Genomic DNA, 23,737 nt, shown 5'->3' on the forward strand with positions numbered 1-23,737 from the left:
AAGGACCATGAAGGGGCCAAAAACAAGCATTTTTATACGACCGCAAAAATTTTAATTTTTTGGTCGTATATTGCTATCACGTTGGCGTCGTCGTCTGCGTCGTTGTCGTCGTCGTTGTCCGAATACTTTTAGTTTTTGCACTCTAACTTTAGTAAAAGTGAATAGAAATCAATGAAATTTTAACACAAGGTTTATGACCACAAAAGGAAGGTTGGGATTGATTTTGGGAGTTTTGGTTCCAACAGTTTAGAAATTAAGGGTCAAAAAAGGGCCCAAATAAACATTTTCTTGGTTTTCGCACTATAACTTTAGTTTAAGTAAATAGAAATCTATGAAATTTTGACACAAGGTTTATGACCACAAAAGGAAGGTTGGGATTGATTTTGGGAGTTTTGGTTCCAACAGTTTAGGAATTAAGGGCCAAAAAAGGGCCCAAATAAGCATTACTCTTGGTTTTCGCACAATAACTTTAGTATAAGTAAATAGAAATCAATGAAATTTTAACACAAGGTTTATGACCACAAAAGGAAGGTTGGGATTGATTTTTGGAGTTGAGGTCACAACAGTTTATGAATTAAGGGCCAAAAAGGGGCCCAAATAAGCATTATTTTTGGTTTTTGCACCATAACTTTAGTATAAGTAAATAGAAATCTATGAAATTTAAACACAAGGTTTATGACCATAAAAGGAAGGTTGGGTTTGATTTGGGAGTGTTGGTCTTAACAGTTTAGGAATAAGGGGCCCAAAGGGTCCAAAATTGAACTTTGTGTGATTTCATCAAAAATTGAATAATTGGGGTTCTTTGATATGCCGAATCTAACTATGTATGTAGATTCTTAATTTTTGGTCCCGTTTTCAAATTGGTCTACATGAAGGTCCAAAAAGTCCAAAATTAAACTTAGTTTGATTTTAACAAAAATTGAATCCTTGGGGTTCTTTGATATGCTGAATTTAAAAATGTACTTAGATTTTTAATTATTGGCCTAGTTTTCAAGTTGGTCCAAATGGGGGTCCAAAATTAAACTTTGTTTGATTTCATCAAAAATTGAATAAATGGGTTCTTTGATATGCCAAATCTAACTGTGTATGTAGATTCTTAAATTTTGGTCCAGTTTTCAAATTGGTCTACATTAAGGTCCAAAGGGTCCAAAATTAAACTAAGTTTGATTTTATCAAAAATTTAATTCTTGGGCTTATTTGATATGCTTTATCTAAACATGATTATGGGCCCAGTTTTCAAGTTGGTCCAAATCAGGATTCCATATCAAGTATTGTGCAATAGCAAGAAATTTTGAATTGCACAGTATTGCACAATAGCAAGAAATATCTAATTGCACAATATTGTGCAATAGCAATTTATTTTCAATTGGAGTTATCTTTCTTTGTATAGAATAGTAGTTGATAATATATGTTGGAAATTTGCCAGACATGACTATGATGTCATTTTCTATTTTTATTTGCCAATAACTTTATGTAAATAACTTCATTGGAAATTTGCCAATATAAAATGTTGCTGATGAAGCTTTTTTTCCTTATCTTATCTAAAATGTTTTTAGATAATGTATGTTGGACATTTGCCAGACATGACTATGATGTCATTTTCTATTTTTATTTGCCAATAACTTTATGTAAATAACTTCATTGGAAATTTGCCAATATAAAATTTTGCTGATGAAGTTTTTTTTATTGTTTTATACAATAAACAATGTATATTCACTTTTACTACCAACCAATCTTTACCATTCAGTGATAACAAGCACTTTATTTTCCATTTTAATATTTTATGATGAATTTAAAAGAGAAGTTATTGTTGCAAACTCCATTAGAAATTTGAATTGATATCAGTTTTGGAAAAAGGGAAACGGGGATGTGAAAAAAAAAATGGGGGGTGGGGGTTAAATTTTTCTCATTTCAGATTTCATAAATAAAAAGAAAATTTCTTCAAACATTTTTTTGAGAGGATTAATATTCAACAGCATAAAGAACCCATGTAATGTCAAAAATTTGATCACAATCACAATCCATATTCAGAGCTGTTTCACGCTTGAATGTTTTGTCCATACTTGCCCCAACTGTTCAGGGTTCGACCTCTGCGGTCGTATAAAGCTGCGCCCTGCAGAGCACCTGGTTCTAAATTACATAATCTTCTGTTCATGAAATGTACAAAACCGAAGTGTTATGGGTAGTTTTATTTTTTTTGCACCATAACTTTAGTATAAGTAAATAGAAATCTATGAAATTTAAACACAAGGTTTATGACCATAAAAGGAAGGTTGGATTTGATTTTGGGAGTTTTGGTCCCAACAGTTTAGGAATAAGGGGCCCAAAGGGTCCAAAATTGAACTTTGTGTAATTTCATCAAAAATTGAATAATTGGGGTTCTTTGATATGCCGAATCTAACTATGTATGTAGATTCTTAATTTTTGGTCCCGTTTTCAAATTGGTCTACATTAAGGTCCAAAGGGTCCAAAATTAAACTTAGTTTGATTTTAACAAAAATTGAATCCTTGGGGTTCTTTGATATGCTGAATTTAGAAATGTACTTAGATTTTTAATTATTGGCCTAGTTTTCAAGTTGGTCCAAATGGGGGTCCAAAATTAAACTTTGTTTGATTTCATCAAAAATTGAATAAATGGGTTCTTTGATATGCCAAATCTAACTGTGTATGTAGATTCTTAATTTTTGGTCCAGTTTTCAAATTGGTCTACATTAAGGTCCAAAGGGTCCAAAATTAAACTAAGTTTGATTTTATCAAAAATTTAATTCTTGGGCTTATTTGATATGCTTTATCTAAACATGATTATGGGCCCAGTTTTCAAGTTGGTCCAAATCAGGATTCCATATCAAGTATTGTGCAATAGCAAGAAATTTTGAATTGCACAGTATTGCACAATAGCAAGAAATATCTAATTGCACAATATTGTGCAATAGCAATTTATTTTCAATTGGAGTTATCTTTCTTTGTATAGAATAGTAGTTGATAATATATGTTGGAAATTTGCCAGACATGACTATGATGTCATTTTCTATTTTTATTTGCCAATAACTTTATGTAAATAACTTCATTGGAAATTTGCCAATATAAAATGTTGCTGATGAAGCTTTTTTTCCTTATCTTATCTAAAATGTTTTTAGATAATGTATGTTGGACATTTGCCAGACATGACTATGATGTCATTTTCTATTTTTATTTGCCAATAACTTTATGTAAATAACTTCATTGGAAATTTGCCAATATAAAATTTTGCTGATGAATTTTTTTTATTGTTTTATACAATAAACAATGTATATTCACTTTTACTACCAACCAATCTTTACCATTCAGTGATAACAAGCACTTTATTTTCCATTTTAATATTTTATGATGAATTTAAAAGAGAAGTTATTGTTGCAAACTCCATTAGAAATTTGAATTGATATCAGTTTTGGAAAAAGGGAAACAGGGATGTGAAAAAAAAAATGGGGGGGGGGGGGGGGGGTTAAATTTTTCTCATTTCAGATTTCATAAATAAAAAGAAAATTTCTTCAAACATTTTTTTGAGAGGATTAATATTCAACAGCATAAAGAACCCATGTAATGTCAAAAATTTGATCACAATCACAATCCAAATTCAGAGCTGTTTCACGCTTGAATGTTTTGTCCATACTTGCCCCAACTGTTCAGGGTTCGACCTCTGTGGTCGTATAAAGCTGCGCCCTGCAGAGCACCTGGTTCTAAATTACATAATCTTCTGTTCATGAAATGTACAAAACCGAAGTGTTATGGGTAGTTTTATTTTTTTTGTGCATTTTTCGTTAAAGAAATTACAGATTTGAAGCTATGTGACCATTTTGAAAAAATAATGTGAAAATTTGGTATTGTTTATATCTGTATATTTTATTTTTTCAGCATCTTACTTGTTTAAAGAAACTTTAAACCACAAAAAAGAAGAATACTTATTTTTATTAAATTTGAGGTTCTTTACCTTGACATGTTGAAAAATTCAATAAATGGTCAACTAATGAATTAGGAAATCTAGATTATAGCTTGATGAAAGATATGAAAACACCTTTAGAGTTGTTTGTTATACTCTAAAGACCGCTAAAAAATCGAGAATCAATACATTCTAATGCATAGAAGCGGTAAAGTTATAATTTTGTATCAACTTTTATTGATATTTCTGCTTTTTTTGCAAGAGTTATCTCCCTTTTCAATGTAAATCTCCGTAGAAATTTTAAATGGTGATTTTTTTTAGTCTTCCTCAAGTAAGATTTTATGGGACTTTTTTCTGTGTAAATTTTGGGTATACAAATGTAATGCTAAAGATTAAAACTTAAAAATCTTCTGTTGCAATTACTTTCAGGTTAGGGTCAAATTTTGCTAGATCGACTGGACTATTAAATGAGTAGTTATTGTTGCAAACTTCATTTGAAATTTGAATTGAGATTATTTTTGGAAGAAGGGAAAGTGGAGGGGAAAACAAATTGGACAAGGGGGTAGGGTAAATAAGAATTGTTTGGGGGTTACAATTTTTATATGACCGCAAAATTTTGTTTGGGAATGTATACTGGTATGATGTCGTCGAAGGTTTAATACCACAAGGAAGATTGGAATTGATTTTTGGGATGATGGTCCCATTGGTTTACAAATTAAGGGCCCCAAAACAAGCATTTTTCTACTTTCAGGATAATAAATTATGTATAAGTATTTCAATTGCTCTGAAATTGAACCACAATATTTAATACCTCAAATACCTCAAGTACCTCAAGTAAAAGGTTTGGGTTCATCTGTTTAGGAATTAAAAGCTTGGGTGTTTCCAATTTTTTTTAAGGGGTTTAAAGGTTTTTTTTCAAAAATTTTCAAATTTCAAATTTTTGAAAAGTTTCAAGAAGAAATCTTTAATTGCACAGTAATGCCCAATAGATTTGTAAGACCATGATAAACATGATATTTTTTTTGTGTCAGAAACCTATATTATGTCAAAATTTTTATCACAATCCAAATTCAGACTGTATCAAACTTGAATATTGTGTCCAAATTTTCCACAACTGTTCAGCCTCTGCGGTCGTATCAGTCTGTGCTCAGCGAAGCATTTTATTCAGATTTTAGAAATTAAAAAGAAAATTTCTTCAAATGGAACCCAGATGATACATATTATGTTATATGTGTTCTGATTGGCTAGATGACATTTGTATGAAAAACTTAAACCAATCAAAACATGTCAAGTTTTCCTGGCATAATCTTGGGTTTTTGTTGAGCCTGCAACTTTTGTCTTAGAAAGCTTGACATAGGGATAGTGATCCAGCAGCAGTGTTAGGTAACTTCTTAAAAGCTTTATATTTTAGAAGGTGGAAGACCTGGATGCTTTATACTTTGTATATAGATGCCTTATGTGACAAAGTTCCCTATGTCACATGTCCATTGTCCTTGACCTCATTTTAATGGTTCAATAAAATGTTGAGATGTTTTTTGTAATGTTAATTTCTCTCTTATATGAGTGACAGGAGAACTATATTTGGTATGTGCATACCTTGCAAGATCCTCATGCCTGGCAAACAGTTTTCACTTGATCTCGACCTTATTTCATGGATCCGAGAACAAGGTTAAGTTTTGGTGGTTAAGTTCCATATCTCGGATACTATAAGCAATAGGTCTAGTATAATTGGTGTAAGGAAGGATTGTAAGGTATACATGTCCATCTGGCATATGTCAATACACTTTGTTAAATCAGAGAGGAAGCCATTTATCTAATCCTTTGTTTTTCCTTTAATTCCATTGCTATATGTATATTTTTATTAAAGAGTACTTGTCAAGTTTATGTATGTTGGATGCAATCTTGATCTTGTTACAAAGAATGACATATTATGGTTGAAGATGTATATAGCAGCTGTCATGAAGAATGGTGGTAACTTTACTGTTCCAATGATCATATTTGATTGTGAACTTAAATGGTACGATATATGTCCCTTGTGTTTTTAGGTACGTTTGTATGATCCTGCAACCTTAAGAGCAGAACATGTTCTTGATGCTCATAATGGAACTCTGTCAGACTTTGATCTACAAGGAAATTTATTAGTTACCTGCGGTTTCTCAGCAAGGTAAGTACACTGTTGTGCATAAACTGAAATTTGACAGACAAACAGTGAAAAGTCATAGGGAGAAGAGAAGTAGACACAAGTCACATATCAGAACCCTTCACCAGTCAGGGGTGCTACTTAAACAAGTTTTTTGGTCGTATATTGCTATCACGTTGGCGTCGACGTCTGCGTCGTCGTCGTCCGAATACTTTTAGTTTTCGCACTCTAACTTTAGTAAAAGTGCATAGAAATCAATGAAATTTTAACACAAGGTTTATGACCACAAAAGGAAGGTTGGGATTGATTTTGGGAGTTTTGGTCCCAATATTTTAGGAATTAGGGGCTAAAAAGGGCCCAAATAAGCATTTTCTTGGTTTTCGCACTATAACTTTAGTTTAAGTTAATAGAAATCTATGAAATTTTGACACAAGGTTTATGACCACAGAAGGAAGGTTGGGATTGATTTTGGGAGTTTTGGTTCCAACAGTTTAGGAATTAAGGGCCAAAAGAGGGCCCAAATAAGCATTATTCTTGGTTTTCGCACAATAACTTTAGTATAAGTAAATAGAAATCAATGAAATTTTAACACAAGGTTTATGACCACAAAAGGAAGGTTGGGATTGATTTTTGGAGTTGAGGTCACAACAGGTTATGAATTAGGGGCCAAAAAGGGGCCCAAATAAGCATTATTTTTGGTTTTCGCACAATTACTTTAGTATAAGTAAATAGAAATCAATGAAATTTTAACACAAGGTTTATGACCACAAAAGGAAGGTTGGGTTTGATTTTGGGAGTTTTGGTCCTAACAGTTTAGGAATAAGGGGCCCAAAGGGTCCAAAATTGATCCAAAATTGAACTTTGTGTGATTTCATCAAAAATTGTATTATTGGGGTTCTTTGATATGCCGAATCTAACTATGGATGTAGATTCTTAATTTTTGGTCCCGTTTTCAAATTGGTCTACATTAAGGTCCAAAGGGTCCAAAATTAAACTTAGTTTGATTTTAACAAAAATTGAATCCTTGGGGTTCTTTGATATGCGGAATTTAAAAATGTGCTTAGATTTTTAATTATTGGCCTAGTTTTCAAGTTGGTCCAAATGGGGGTCCAAAATTAAACTTTGTTTGATTTCATCAAAAATTGAATAAATGGGTTCTTTGATATGCCAAATCTAACTGTGTATGTAGATTATTAATTTTTGGTCCAGTTTTCAAATTGGTCTACATTAAGGTCCAAAGCGTCCAAAATTAAACTAAGTTTGATTTTAACAAAAATTAAATTCTTGGGCTTATTTGATATGCTTTATCTAAATATGTACTTTGATTTTTGATTATGGGCCCAGTTTTCAAGTTGGTCCAAATCAGGATTCCATATCAAGTATTGTGCAATAGCAAGAAATTTTCAATTTCACAGTATTGCACAATAGCAAGAAATATCTAATTGTACAATATTGTGCAATAGCAATTAATTTTCAATTGGAGTTATCTTTCTTTGTATAGAATAGTAGTTGATAATATATGTTGGAAATTTGCCAGACATGACTATGATGTCATTTTCTATTTTTATTTGCTAATAACTTTATGTAAATAACTTCATTGGAAATTTGCCAATATAAAATGTTGCTGATGAAGCTTTTTTTCCTTATCTTATTAAGTCTCCCAAACAAAGTTTGGAGACTTATTGTTTTTGGTCAGTTCTTATTTTTTTTATTATGGCACCCTCAACGGAGTTGGGGTGACGTATTGTTATTCTACGTTTCTTTTTTTTCTTATTATTATTTTTCTTCTTGCAACAAATTTTGTCCAGGTGATTTCTCGAAATACAATGGAGCAATGTTGATGGAACTCTTCCATAGTAAGGACCCCCATGTGCAGAGTTGCAGTAATCATGGAATGGTTCAAGATGGCTACCGTTTCCATGGAAACAGAACAAATGTGAAAAAATCCTGTTTTTTGTTTTGGTGAACTGTTTGGATATGCTTTAACTCAGAAACATTATATTTTAATACAATGCAGATGCCCACTATATACAGGTGTTGGATGATTTTGACACTCATTGGAACTACTATGTTGCCATGGAAACTACACCAAAAATTTCAAAAATATCAAAATGCTCAAAACTTTATGAAACTTCACAGTAACGATGAGCAACATTGAAAGATGTGGAATTTGGCGTTGGAATTTTCAAAATATCTGTTGTTACCTTGGAAACAATGCAAAAAGGTCAAAACTTTGAATTTTCACAGAACATTCCAGAACATCTATGTTAAATTTATTCTAGAGACATTAAATGGTATGTGATTATGGAGGGACAAAATTGCAGCGGGGGTTTCACTTTGGAATATTAAAAATGGCCGCCGTTACCATGGAAACAGCAAAAATATGAAAAACTTCAAAATGCTTTAAATTTAATGAAACTTATAACAAATGTTGCCTAGCTTATGAAGACTTGACTTTTGAGTTTGGAATTTTCAAAATGGCCGCTGTTACCATGGAAACAGCAAAAAAATTTACGTGCAAAGATGAGTATAGAACTTAACTTATTGTCTATAATATACATCCTATTGTCATGAAACTTTGTAAGGAGTGTTATAATTTATTAAGCTTTGGTCATACCAAGTTTTTTTAAGATTTGTCAACTCTTTCTATCCTATTAGGTCCGAGACCACAATTGTCGTCCCTTTAAATTAGCACTTCTGAAGCTGTCAAAAGATTTCAAGACGCCCTAAACATAAAATTGTCCATATTTTGAGTTAGAGCCGATGAAGTTTTCTATAATTTTGATATAATTTGTCCCAAAAGTAGTACAACACACTGTAAAAGTTTCTTTGAGAAAGCGCAGGTGGGATTTTTTTTATTTTCATTAATGTTCTAAAAGAAATGCACTATGAAATAATTGTGTTCTCGGACCATGTAGATTCTTAATTTTTGGTCCCGTTTTCAAATTGGTCTACATTAAGGTCCAAAGGGTCCAAAATTAAACTTAGTTTGATTTTAACAAAAATTGAATCCTTGGGGTTCTTTGATATGCTGAGTCTAAAAATGTACTTAGATTTTTTATTATTGGCCCAGTTTTAAGTTGGTCAAAATTGGGGTCCAAAATTAAACTTTGTTTGATTTCATCAAAAATTGAATAATTGGGGTTCTTTGATATGCCAAATCTAACTGTGTATGTAGATTCTTAATTTTTGGTCCCGTTTTCAAATTGGTCTACATTAAAGTCCAAAGGGTTCAAAATTAAACTAAGTTTGATTTTAACAAAAATTGAATTCTTGGGCTTTTTTGATATGCTGAATCTAAACATGTACTTAGATTTTTGGGGAAAGACGGCTTCAAGCCGTCAATTCCCTAATGGGGTTGGCCAGAGTATCATTCCCTCACATCAATCATTTTGTTTTGATAGTTTGGAAACCCCCTCAAAATGTCATACTGAAATTGATGACAAGGAGAACAGATTGACTTTAAATACATTTTTTACATATTTCCCTTCTGTTTCTTGTGAATTTATCGTATATTGAGCTTTCCCTTACTCTATATACGTTTCTTTTACAGTCCGGAAAAATCAGTATTACGAAATATTCTAAAAATATCTAACCTAGTGACTTCATTGTTGGAATGCCACACTACACAGGGATATCCTTTATTCATCATAAAAATCATTCACAGTATTTTTATACTAATTTAAAATCTGTATTTGTTAAATGTAAACCTAATGATGTTTGGTGTAGTGTAGATGATTAACACACCAACATGCAAATCTTTAATCTGAGTCTATAATCAGATAATTTGTAGGTCAACTTTCGCGGTAAACAATGTCAATGGGGATACATGAGATTGGGGAGAGAAACGGCAGTTTTTATTGTTTCTGTAAAGTTCTGTTTTTAGAATCTTCCTCCAATTCAGGAGCACCTCAATTGATGAGTAATTATACACTAAAATCAAAGTAAATGTTTCTGAACACTTAAAATGTGACATTTAGTATATGATAAGTAGTCTTCTATATAAAAAAATAATTGTGTACCAACATAATTATTAAAATGGTTAAAAAAAAATTAAAAAAATAAAATGTTGCTTTTTGTAGTTTATACCTATTGAGATTGGGGAGAGATACAGATATATCAAACTGCAGTTTTCATTCTTTCTGTAAAGTTATGTTTTTAGAATCTTTCTCCAATTAAGGAGCACCTCAATTGATTAGTAATTACCCACTAAAATGAAAGTTAATGTATCTGAACACTAAAAATGTCACATTAAGTATATATATGATAAGTAGTCATCAATTAAAAAATAATTTTGCTAACCAACATAATTATAGTAGTGGTCATTTTTTTTTCATTTTTTTTTTAAAATATTGCTTTTTGTAGTTTAAAGCTATTTATTCATGAATTTTACAGATATATCAAAATGTGGGATCTGGAAACAAACTTCACACAGCTTATATTAATCATATTTGATTTTTTAAGTACATGTATCCCTGTGATGAGAGTTGTAACTGGGAACTTTATCAATGGAAAATTAAAGCTGAATAGATTTTTCATTCCTCACTTTCTTGAGAATACTGTCACAAAAAATTGAGAATGGTCTAAGCCTGCCCTTCAGTTGTACATAATTAAAATTTTAAAATATATTGTAGTAGTTGTTAGATTCATTTGAATTTTAGATAATTAACTCCCAACTTTAATCAAATGTTTTTATTTAGAAGGTGCAGATCTCATTGGTCCATATTGTCTCTATGATGAATTCTTGACTAAGGAAATGAAATAACAATAAACAACAATTAGTTTCATTATTGTCAGCCTTTCTATATGTTCTAGCTGTTCTTTTGCTCATTCTTTGTATGTAGACTATCAAAAGATACCTCGGCCCTAAAAATTGAAACAATGGCCGTCTTTTCCCTCAGAGATCTTCAGCTCTTTGATTGATTATTGGCCCAGTTTTCAAGTTTGTTCAAATCAGGATCCAAAATTATTATATTAAGTATTGTGCAATAGCAAGAAATTTTCAATTGCACAGTATTCAGCAATAGCAAGAAATCTTCAATTGCACAGTATTGTGCAGTAGCAAGAAATCTTCAATTGCACAGTATTGTGCAATAGCAAATATTTTCAATTGCACAGTATTGCACAATAGCAAGAAATATTTAATTGCACAATATTGTGCAATAGCAAGATATTTTCAATTGGAGTTATCTTTCTTTGTCAAGAATAGTAGTTGAATCAACTTAAATCATTGTTTTATACAATATACAATGTATATTCACTTTTACTACCAACTGATAAATTAAAACAATCTTTACCATTCAGTGATAACAAGCACTTTATTTTACATTTTAATATTTTATGATGTATTTAAATGAGTAGTTATTGTTTCAATCTCCAGCATAGTGAATTGCTCAAAGGCAAAAATAATATTTTAAGTTCATTAGACCACATTCATTCTGTGTCAGAAACCTATGCTGTGTCAACTATTTAATCACAATCCAAATTTAGAGCTGAATCCAGCTTGAATGTTGTGTCCATACTTGCCCCAACCAATCAGGGTTCAACCTCTGCAGTCGTATAAAACTGTGCCCTGCGGAGCATCTGGTTGTGTTTTGGTCTATTTTTCTTATACTACTACTGTATGCAATAGGTCTATTATATTTGGTGTATATAATGATAGTAAGGTGTACATGTCTAGATGGCAGGTGTCATATGACATTGACCTCATTTTCATGGTTCATTGGTCAAACTTATTTTTTTGTGTTTTGGTCTGTTTTTCTTAAACTAAAACACGCGTTATTCAGTGTGCACCAAATTTTTTTATGTTATTTCTTCATCTACAGAAAAAATATTACAGTCATTTCTTATAATTTAATTCTAAATTTCATTTTAAACCGTAGAAAACCATGAAAAAACGTTGATGACGTCACGGTCACATGACTAAATTATGTCTATGGGCTCATAACAAAATAATGTCAGCCAATCAGAAGACGCGTTACATCCAAAATTAAATTATTAAACTATATTAAGCAATATGTCAACTATATTTGTATGGAAGAATTGTTAGCTAATTTTTATACGACCGCAAAAATTTTAATTTTTTGGTCGTATATTGCTATCACATTGGCGTCGTCGTCGTCGTCCGAATACTTTTAGTTTTCGCACTCTAACTTTAGTAAAAGTGAATAGAAATCGATGAAATTTTAACACAAGGTTTATGACCACAAAAGGAAGGTTGGGATTGATTTTGGGAATTTTGGTCCCAACATTTTAGGAATAAGGGGCCAAAAAGGGCCCAAATAAGCATTTTCTTGGTTTTCGCACTATAACTTTAGTTTAAGTGAATAGAAATCTATGAAATTTTGACACAAGGTTTATGACCACAAAAGGAAGGTTGGGATTGATTTTGGGAGTTTTGGTTCCAACAGTTTAGGAATTAAGGGCCAAAAAAGGGCCCAAATAAGCATTATTCTTGGTTTTCGCACAATAACTTTAGTAGAAGTAAATAGAAATCAATGAAATTTAAACACAAGGTTTATGACCACAAAAGGAAGGTTGGGATTGATTTTTGGAGTTGAAGTCACAACAGTTTATGAATTAAGGGCCAAAAAGGGGCCCAAATAAGCATTATTTTTGGTTTTTGCACCATAACTTTAGTATAAGTAAATAGAAATCTATGAAATTTAAACACAAGGTTTATGACCATAAAAGGAAGGTTGGGTTTGATTTTTTGGTTTTGGTCCCAACAGTTTAGGAATAAGGGGCCCAAAGGGTCCAAAATTGAACTTTGTGTGATTTCATCAAAAATTGAATAATTGGGGTTCTTTGATATGCCGAATCTAACTATGTATGTAGATTCTTAATTTTTGGTCCCGTTTTCAAATTGGTCTACATTAAGGTCCAAAGGGTCCAAAATTAAACTTAGTTTGATTTTAACAAAAATTGAATCCTTGGGGTTCTTTGATATGCTGAATTTAAAAATGTACTTAGATTTTTAATTATTGGCCCAGTTTTCAAGTTGGTCCAAATGGGGGTCCAAAATTAAACTTTGTTTGATTTCATCAAAAATTGAATAAATGGGTTCTTTGATATGCCAAATCTAACTGTGTATGTAGATTCTTAATTTTTGGTCCAGTTTTCAAATTGGTCTACATTAACCCTTTCGCGACGAGTGTATCCTTGAGGATACACAATGGGCAGGGCGGATGTATCCTTGAGGATACACGATGCGCAGGGCGATTGTATCCTTCAGGATACATAAATATTGTCCCAATAAAAGCCGCAATTTTACGCTATTTGCCGTTCTTAACAGTTGAAATCAATGTTTCAATTAAAATCTACGATATCTGAGGGTATTATTTCAGTTCTTCAACAGCATTAAAAACATCGTGAAAGGTAAATAAATCAAATCGGAAAATTTTATTTTCTAAAATTAGAACCGGAAACACGTTTTGAGGTCATGTGGGGTTTCAAAATGGCTTCTCTCGATAACGAGGAGTGGAAGTACAGCTGTTTTCTGTGTTTTGATGAAGCCCTTTATTATTCTTAGGTAGTTTTAACTATACAATAAAAATAAATGGTTCAATATATCTTAAATAAATATGATAGCGATCTTTTTATTCCCCCCAAAAATCGGAACTAGACAAGTAAGTTTTTTTCGCGTTCATGGCTTTGCTGCAAAAACAATTCTCGATTTCGAGGGAACAGAGATATGGCTTTGAAAAGCTGGTACTCGGGTGACACATACACTTTGATTGAGTATCGGGTGAAATAAGCGGATAGGGCTGTGAATGTACTGGAGAACAATGCACGAAATTGAAAGCAGTTTAGGAAGTGCAACTTCGTCTGCTAGGGAATTCGTCTGCTAGTATTTCAGTGTGAAAATGTCGTCAGACGAAACTGATGTAGAATTTGCAGGTTCAGTGAAACTGATGTTATTAATGCCGGAAAAGAGGTCTTACTTACTTAATGAGGAAAGGTTAAGAATTGGTCAGGGTGGGAAGGGGAAAGATGACAGTGAGGGCTATAATGAGTCAAATAATGAGGAAGCCAAAGGGGAGCAGGAGGTTAATATTAATTGGTGGCACAAACAATGAGATTAGTAGTGTTGAAAAAGTCTACACATTTATTTGCCCCTTGTGGGAATATTTGGCTAAGTCATGTCATGGGTACTGAAAAGGAGGTGTCAGATTTAGGGCAACTTTATATGGATAATCCTTTTCATGAATGTATTCTAAATCAACAAAACTGATAACTTAAAAATTTCCACTGATTTTTAAAGGTGCTGTTATGTCACTATCCCAGATAAGGGGGAAAGGTTGAGCGCTCCCAAACACGTTTAACCCTGCCACACTCATTATGTGCCTGTCCCAAGTCAGGAGCATGTAGTTCACTGGTTGTTGTTGGTTCATGTCTGTCATTTTCATTTTAGATTAATTGTTTTGTAATCAAGAACATGTAGCTATATATATTGGCAGTTAGTTTTCTCAGTCGAATTGTTTAATATTTCTCATGTCTGGTGGGCCTTTTATAGCTGACTTTACATTATGGGATTTTCTCATTGATGAAGGCCATATGGTTGCCTATAATTGCTTACATCCACTGTATTTGAACTTTGGTGGATAGTGGTCTTATTGTCAATCATACCTCATCTCCCTATTTTCATATTCACTACAAAGGCAAAGGCCAAATGACAACAAAATGCCTTGGAGCTACAAATCAGAAATGAAAGCATTTCTTGGTCTTGCAAAACATTTACTAAGTTGTATTGGTTAACAGATCCAATAATGGTCACCTCAATATTTTCTTGTACAATGATTAGGGACAGGTATACCCATATTTTATGGTACCTTCATTTCTGTGACCATCATAGTAAATGAAACTTGATTACGTGAACAAAATGTTGATCCTTTCTGTAATATTAAACCTGTTGTTTCATTAGTTGAAACTTTGAAGAACAAAATTAATGTCTCAATCTTGTTAATATAATATATATATTGGTCAAGTTAAATGTGTAATAAATGTTGGCCAGTTAGCAAGATAAGAGGTTAAACTACCCCTTTACCATTGTTGACTACCCTTCAAACAGGGGTGGCTGACCAATACATTTAGTATTATTGATACTATCAAAACCAACCTTAAATTTCTTCAGTTTTCTTGTTTGCTGGTAAAAAGGATTGATAAATAGATATTTTGTGCTGGGGTAAGCAGGGTAAGGCCATTACTAGACATAAGTTCACACACATGCCTTCAAACTGGATAAATAAAGAGAGAAGTCAAGTTTGCTGTATTTAATTTGTTCTTGTTGTTTGTTAAAATTTTATTGTTGAAAGTTCATAATTTAGTTATCAAATTCTCTTAGTTAATTGTAATACTGATTATATAAATGGGAAAATATTGCTTAATTTTTTATCAAAATCTAAAGTTTTGTGACTTGAAATGGGAAAAATGAAAATGCACTGAATTATCAAGAAAGGATGAAACATATGACAGATATGTGTACATATGTAATAAGAGTAGAAATTCATTGTGTAAGTGATTATTCTTCACATGATTACAATGTACATGCATATATATGATAACTAAAGTATCTATCATAATTAAAATAGTAATTTAATATATTTTATATACTCAGTGATTAAAAGTTTTTCAAATTACATAATCAGAAAATCTAGAACAAAGCTGTTGCATATTGGTAATCATGGTAATAGAGGAAGTTGAAAAAACACCAAACCTTTGAAAAAAAGACCAACCACAAAAATACTTGTATATTTATATATAATGGTTGACCCTGATAAATAATTAATCCAATTTGTTTATCTACTTATAAAAGATAATCATGACCAACTATATTCTGCTTTTTTATTCTTCTAAAATATGCAGCATGGACTAATTGAACCAGAGACGTATATGTCTGATTGAACCAAAAATATTTTTTTTTTAGCAGATTTTTTTTTTTTTTTTTATTAAGTATTGTGACAGTTATGTTTACCAGGGAAAATGAAACAACAAACATATCTTGTTTGTTTAATAACACTCTTTAAAACCAGTGTTTACAATATCAACAACGTATCCGTATATGAGTATATGATCGTATCATGATCTATCACTTTGAAAACGAGTAGTCGTTCGTCGATTGACAGAGTTGTCTTTTCATCAATACAAATGGCGGTCGGAAACGAAAAGTCAAACGGTTAATTTAGGAGAGATAAAAGCTTCGGTTTTGCTATAAACGATGTTTAAATGACAAAAAACGAGTGATAAGAGAAATAAGAAGACTCGGTTATAATGATTTGCTGAATTATATCCGTTTAAACACATTTTTAACGTAAAAAAGTACATCCGAATGTCGACATTTTGGCAGCATTGAGCTAAAAAGGTAACAAAAATCGATCTTTCAAGCATTGTAAAGACATTATTTTTTGTTTTAATTTTAATTCACTAGGAAAATCTTTTACAGAGCAACCTTTTGAACTTCTGTATCAGTTGTTTAGGCGATCTGAGACTGCGTTCTCGAGTTACAGCACGTTTTTCAATTTGCAACTTTTCTTGAAGCGCCGGTCACGAAATTAATTCAGGCTGGGGAATCTGAGCGTGCAAATTTGCCTCGGCCACAGAAACCCGCGGAAAAAATAAAATCAGTAGTGAAAGTGTTAAGGTCCAAAGGGTCCAAAATTAAACTAAGTTTGATTTTAACAAAAATTAAATTCTTGGGCTTATTTGATATGCTTTATCTAAATATGTACTTTGATTTTTGATTATGGGCCCAGTTTTCAAGTTGGTCCAAATCAGGATTCCATATCAAGTATTGTGCAATAGCAAGAAATTTTCAATTGCACAGTATTGCACAATAGCAAGAAATATCTAATTGCACAATATTGTGCAATAGCAATTAATTTTCAATTGGAGTTTTCTTTCTTTGTATAGAATAGTAGGAAATTTGCCAGACATGACTATGATGTCATTTTCTATTTTTATTTGCCAATAACTTTATGTAAATAACTTCATTGGAAATTTGCTAATATAAAATGTTGCTGATGAAGCTTTTTTTTCCTTATCTTATCTAAAATGTTTTTAGATAATGTATGTTGGACATTTGCCAGACATGACTATGATGTCATTTTCTATTTTTATTTGCCAATAACTTTATGTAAATAACTTCATTGGGAATTTGCCAATATAAAATGTTGCTGATGAAGTTTTTATACGACCGCAAAATTTGAAAATTTTTTCGTCGTATATTGCTATCACGTTGGCGTCGTCGTCTGCGTCGTCGTCCGAATACTTTAGTTTTCGCACTCTAACTTAAGTAAAAGTGAATGGAAATCTATGAAATTTTAACACAAGGTTTATGACCACATAAGGAAGGTTGGTATTGATTTGTGGAGTTTTGGTCCCAACATTTTAGGAATTAGGGGCCAAAAAGGGCCCAAATAAGCATTTTCTTGGTTTTCGCACTATAACTTTAGTTTAAGTTAATAGAAATCTATGAAATTTTGACACAAGGTTTATGACCACAAAAGAACGGTTGGGATTGATTTTGGGAGTTTTGGTTTCAACAGTTTAGGAATTAGGGGCCAAAAAAGGGCCCAAATAAGCATTATTCTAGGTTTTCGCACAATAACTTTAGTTTAAGTAAATAGAAATCAATGAAATTTAAACACAATGTTAATGACTACAAAAGGAAGGTTGGTATTGATTTTGGGAGTTTAGGTCCCAACAGTTTAGGAATTAGGGGCCAAAAAGGGACCCAAATAAGCATTTTTCTTGGTTTTCGCACCATAACGTTAGTATAAGTAAATAGAAATCTATGAAATTTAAACACAAGGTTTATGACCATAAAAGGAAGGTTGGTATTGATTTTGGGAGTTTTGGTCCCAACATAATAAGGGGCCCAAAGGGTCCAAAATTAAACTTTGTTTGATTTCATCAAAATTGAATAATTGGGGTTCTTTGATATGCCGAATCTAACTGTCATGACTGTGTATGTAGATTCTTAACTTTTGGTCCCGTTTTCAAATTGGTCTACATTAAGGTCCAAAGTAGTTTGATTTTGACAAAAAATGAATCAGTTCGGTTCTTTGATATGCTGAATCTAAAAATGTACTTAGATTCTTGATTATCGGCCCAGTTTTCAAGTTGGTCCAAATCGGGGTCCAAAATTAAACTTTGTTTGATTTCATCAAAAATTGAATAAATGGGGTTCTTTGATATACCAAATCTAACTGTGTATGTAGATTCTTCATTTTTGGTCCTGTTTTCAAATTGGTCTACACTAAAGTCCAAAGGGTCCAAAATTAAACTTAGTCTGATTTTAACAAAAAATTGAAATCTTGGGGTTCTTTGATATGCTGAATCCAAAAATGTACTTAGATTTTTTATTATGGGCCCAGTTTTCAAGTTGGTCCAAATCAGGATCTAAAATTATTATATTAAGTATTGTGCAATAGCAAGTCTTTTCAATTGCACAGTATTGCGCAATGGCAAGAAATATCTAATTGCAACAATATTGTGAAATAGCAAATTTTTTTTTAATTAGAGTTATCTTTCTTTGTCCAGAATAGTAAGCAAGAAATATCTAATTGCAAAATATTGTGCAATAGCAAGATTTTTTTTTAATTGGAGTTATCTTTCTTTGTCCAGAATCAACTTAAATCTTTGTTATATACAATACCCAAGAGAAAATAAATCTGGAATTCCACTGGAATCCCAGCTGGAATTTTGATGGGATTCCAAGTGGGATCCCACCTTATTCCACCGGGATAAAATTTCGGGAATCCCGCCAAAAGTCCGGGAATTCCGATGTAAATCCCAGTTGAAATATACTGGGATCCCACTGGGATATTGTGGGAATTCAATTGGGATCCCACTGGGATAAAATTTCGGGATTCCCGCTAAATAAGCGGGATCCCGATGTAAATGTACTGGGATAAAATTTCGGGATTCCCGTAAAAGAAGCGGGATCCCGATGTAAATCCAAGTGGAAATATACTGGGATTCCCGTAAAAAAAAGCGGGATCCCAAAAATAAATACCAGCAGGATATACATGCACCAATTCAAATTGCACTGCCACTGGGATTCCTGGGTTATTTATGCAAAAGGATACATGTCATGTTTTTCTTTCTGTTAATTAAATTGCTGTCTCTGTACTTCCAACTAATATTACTGAGTAAATTATGGTAACTGGAATATCTGCATGCAATCTGTTTCGTTGGCAGCTCCATTTAAAAAGATCAGTATATCCCCTAAAAGTATAAAAAAAATCCACAAAGAATCATTTGTTCAATACGTTTTGAAGCAACAAATTCAATAGAAATATTATTGCATGTTAATGTTTATAGAATACAGTAGATTGGAAGCTAGTCCAAATAATTATGAAGTCTTGGAAGGTTATTTTAATTTTTTTGCAAATTAATTACCTTCCCCCTTTTTTATCCCCTGACGATAAAGAACTAGCGACTTATTATTTTCACCAAATAAACATACACACAACTGAATTAAATTTTGACATACCTACTTTTGATGCCTGTTATGTGACAAGTTAACAAGTTTATTCATTGTATATGTTAAAAATAAATATATTTTCAGTTTATGCTTTCAGACTTTCTGATGTTGATTTGCTCAGATAAAAACCATACAAATCATAGTTCCTCAATAAATTATTTTTATAATCATTATATGCACATATACACATGTTAAATTAAATTATTAATGCACTTATCTGAAAACATCTTCATCTTCGTCCTGTCCATAATTCAGCGTAAACAAATTTTGATGACGTTTTTACCAGTACACAAACGGCGACGTGACAATCTCGCCCCAAATTATATCGGCCAAGTTGATCTGTCTCCGTAACGGTATTATAAATAAATTAAGGGTATCGCATAAAAGAATTAATTACTGGCCAGTTTTGACTAAATATAAGAAAAGAATACTTTAGTAATTGGCACCTGGTGCATGCGGATAAGATAGTGGCCGCATTATTTAGGACAGTATTTTCTTGGGTCGAACTGGTACAATTGAAAACAAAGCACGTGGTCATCATTTTTTTTTTAACATTTTACATAAGTTGAGAAACCAACGTTTTACGACGTCAGTCATTATCTTATCATTGATGCCGGACGACAACTAATAGAAACGCACTTATGAGAACTTGGGGATCATTAGAAAAGCCCAAGCTTGTCTGGCAAAACACCCGTTGACATTTCCTCGGACGCCCTCCAGTATCATTTTTATCGCGAAAATCTCGGCATTTTTCTGACTTATAAATATCTGTCAAACTGAATATTAAGTGACACTTTAATGTGATTGGCTTCACCTGACAGCTTTGGTGTCATACACATTGTTAATTAACACCAATAACCTATACTTGATGTTATTAGAGACATATGTATACACAAACAAAACACTTGCATATTTTCAACAACATAAATTAATTATGGTTCAGACAATTTCCCGTTTTAACTAGACTGGGATCCCAGCATCAGATAGTTTTCCCGATTGGGATCCCGGCTTTAAACAGTTCCGATTGGGATCCCAGTGTCCGATATTTATCCCGTTTCATCTAGACTGGAATCCCGGCTTCAGACAGTTATCCCGAATGGGATCCCAGTTTCAGATATTTATCCCGAATGGGATCCCACCTCCGGATGCTTATCCTGGCTTATCCCGACAATTTCACCGGGATTGCATTGGGATCCCGATTGATCCCGTTTTCGTTTTCTCTTGGGTATACAATGTTTATTCACTTTTTACTACCAACTGATAAATTAAAATAATCTTTACCATTCAGTGATAACAAGCAGTTTTTTTACATCTTAATATTTTATGATGTATTTAAATGAGTAGTTATTGTTGCAAACTCCATTAGAAATTTTAATTGAGATTAGTTTTGGAATAAGGGAAAGGGGGATGTGATTAAAAAAATTGGGTTCAATTTTTCTCATTTGAAATTTCATAAATAAAAAAGAAAATTTCTTCAAACATTTTTTTGAGAGGATTAATATTCAACAGCATAGTGAATTGCTCTAAGAGAAAACAAAAATTTTAAGTTCATTAGAACACATTCATTCTGTGTCAGAAACCTATGCTGTGTCAACTATTTAATCACAATCCAAATTTAGAGCTGAATCCAGCTTGAATGTTGTGTCCATACTTGCCCCAACCGTTCAGGGTTCAACCTCTGCGGTCGTATAAAGCTACGCCCTGCGGAGCATCTGGTTTTTATTGTTTTATACAATAAACAATGTATATTCACTTTTACTACCAACCAATCTTTACCATTCAGTGATAACAAGCACTTTATTTTACATTTTAATATTTTATGATGTATTTGAAAGAGTAGTTATTGTTGCAAACTCCATTAAAAATTTGAATTGATATCAGTTTGGAAAAAGGGAAACGGGGATGTGAAAAAAAAGGGGGGGTTTAAATTTTTCTCATTTCAGATTTCATAAATAAAAAGAAAATTTCTTCAAACATTTTTTTGAGAGGATTAATATTCAACAGCATAGTGAATTGCTCAAAAAAAAAATTTAAGTTCATTAGACCACATTCATTCTGTGTCAGAAACCTATGCTGTGTCAACTATTTAATTTTAGATTTTAAAAGTTTGAAGAAGAAATCTTTAATTGATTTGTAAAATCTTGACATTTGACTTGTGTAAAAAAAAAACATGTAATGTCAAAAATTTGATCACAATCCAAATTCAGAGCTGTATCACGCTTGAATGTTTTGTCCATACTTGCCCCAACTGTTCAGGGTTCGCCCTTTGCGGTCGTATAGAGCTGCGCCCTGCGGAGCACCTGGTTGTGTTTTGGTCTGTTTTTCTTAAACTATAAGCAAAATGTCAACTTTATTTGTATGGAAGAATTGTTAGCTGTACATGCCTGCCTGTTCATCTGACCTTAACATAATTGGCAGCAGTCCTTTTGCGCCATTTACTGTATTTCAGGGGTATCATTTGCGCCAAATTTTATTTTCAAAATGTATCAATTGCGCCAATATTCGGAACTCATTTGCGCCAATTTACCTGTACATATATCTATCATAAATATTAATGATTACTATATATGTATTCTTATTTTTGCCCCAAAAGGTATCACATGTTAGGAGATATTTCACCATAAAGACGAGTTTCTGACGAGAATTAAATGACTTAAGCAGCATTAGACAGTTAATGTACAGAGAGAGAATAAAACTTATTGCTTTGCTTAACAAAGATATGTCTATATAGAAAATAGAAGTTTTTGCTCTTTATGTTTTAGCCACAAATGTTGATGACACAGAGCTTTGTTCCCACCATGCGTATGGGCTTTATTATTATTATGAATTAATATTAACTATTCTATGGATTTCATCCTTCAATGTTTGTGTTTTTGGACAATAAAAAGAAGTTAAAAGCTACTACATACATTAAATTGGGAAGTACCCATGCAGCAGCAGAAATAAAAACATATGTTTCAGAAAAGGAAACATGTGCCGTGTTACACTGCCAGTTCCAAGTCCGAATAAAGGAGTAAGGAAGTGATTTTCTTTTAACTGGCGCAATCGTATGTTTTATTTTTAATTTTGAAAACATGTGGCGCAAACGTAGCATTTGAGAAAAAAAGTTGTGGCGCCAAAGGACGCATTTTTGGCGCAAACGGATCTCTCCCACATAATTTACATGGTTCAAAGGTCAATGTTTTCTTGGTTTATTTTAAGTTTATGTGACAGTTGTGATAAAGCTTTATATTTAGGACTATCCACAAAATATCAATGATTGGTAAAGAAGGCGAGACATTTCAGTGTGTGCACTCTTGTCTTGATTAAGTTTGTTTCTTAGAAACTACAAGCAATAGTTCAACTACATTATATTTAGTGTATTGAATGATTGTAAGGTGTACATATATTTCTTGTTTGGTTTATATGACCTTGACCTCATTTTCTTGGATCATTTTTATACACCCATCTTTTAGACGGGACGTATTATGGTCCGTCCGTCTGTCCGTCCGTCTGTCCGTCTGTGGTCCACACTTCGGACAATAACTCAAAAACACTTTCACCAATTTCCATGAAACTTAAGTGAATTGTTTATATCTATTGACATAGCTCCCTTTCGTTTTTTTTTAATTTCAGATTTTAAGTTTTGGATTTATGGGGCTTTATTCATAAAAAAAAGGGGGATTTTTAACACTTCGGACAATAACTCAAAAAGGCTTTCACCAATGTCCATGAAACTTTGGTGAATTGTTTATATCTATTGATGTAAGCTCCCTTTCAATTTTTATAAATTTCAGATTTTAAGTTTTGGATTTATGGGGCTTTATTCATAAAAAAAAGAGGGATTTTTAACACTTTGGACAATAACTCAAAAAGGCTTTCACCAATGTCCATGAAACTTTGGTGAATTGTTCACATCTATTGATGTAACAAATAATACTAAATAAAGTCTGATGAAAACATAAAATTTGTAAAATCTTTAGTTCAATTTAAAACATTAAATTTCTTGTAAAAAATAGGTTCCATGAATGTCATACGTTTGTACTGTTATTGAATGGTTGCAAGGATGAAAGCACATTAGCAGTCCCTGAGATACTAACTGTTCCCTGAGGCATATATCATTTTATGATAACATTTTTACTATCTAAGCTATGGATAAAAATCAAATACTGTTTTTGCATATAGGATGTTTTACTCTTGTTAAAATTGGTTGCAA

At 32.3% G+C, this 23,737-nt stretch overlaps 1 protein-coding gene across 3 annotated transcripts in view; it reads left to right on the forward strand.

The window, feature by feature from the left end:
- Positions 1 to 23,737, forward strand: part of LOC143063636 (PAN2-PAN3 deadenylation complex catalytic subunit PAN2-like) — a 295,154-nt gene that overhangs the window by 75,666 nt on the left and 195,751 nt on the right. For all 3 annotated transcript variants that reach the window (XM_076235882.1, XM_076235883.1, XM_076235885.1), the window contains one exon: positions 5,962 to 6,080. In XM_076235882.1, coding sequence (XP_076091997.1) covers positions 5,962 to 6,080 — 119 coding nt within the window. The remainder of the gene's footprint in view (positions 1 to 5,961; positions 6,081 to 23,737) is intronic.

This window comes from Mytilus galloprovincialis, chromosome 2 (assembly GCF_965363235.1).
Source record: "Mytilus galloprovincialis chromosome 2, xbMytGall1.hap1.1, whole genome shotgun sequence".
NCBI lineage: Eukaryota > Metazoa > Mollusca > Bivalvia > Mytilida > Mytilidae > Mytilus > Mytilus galloprovincialis.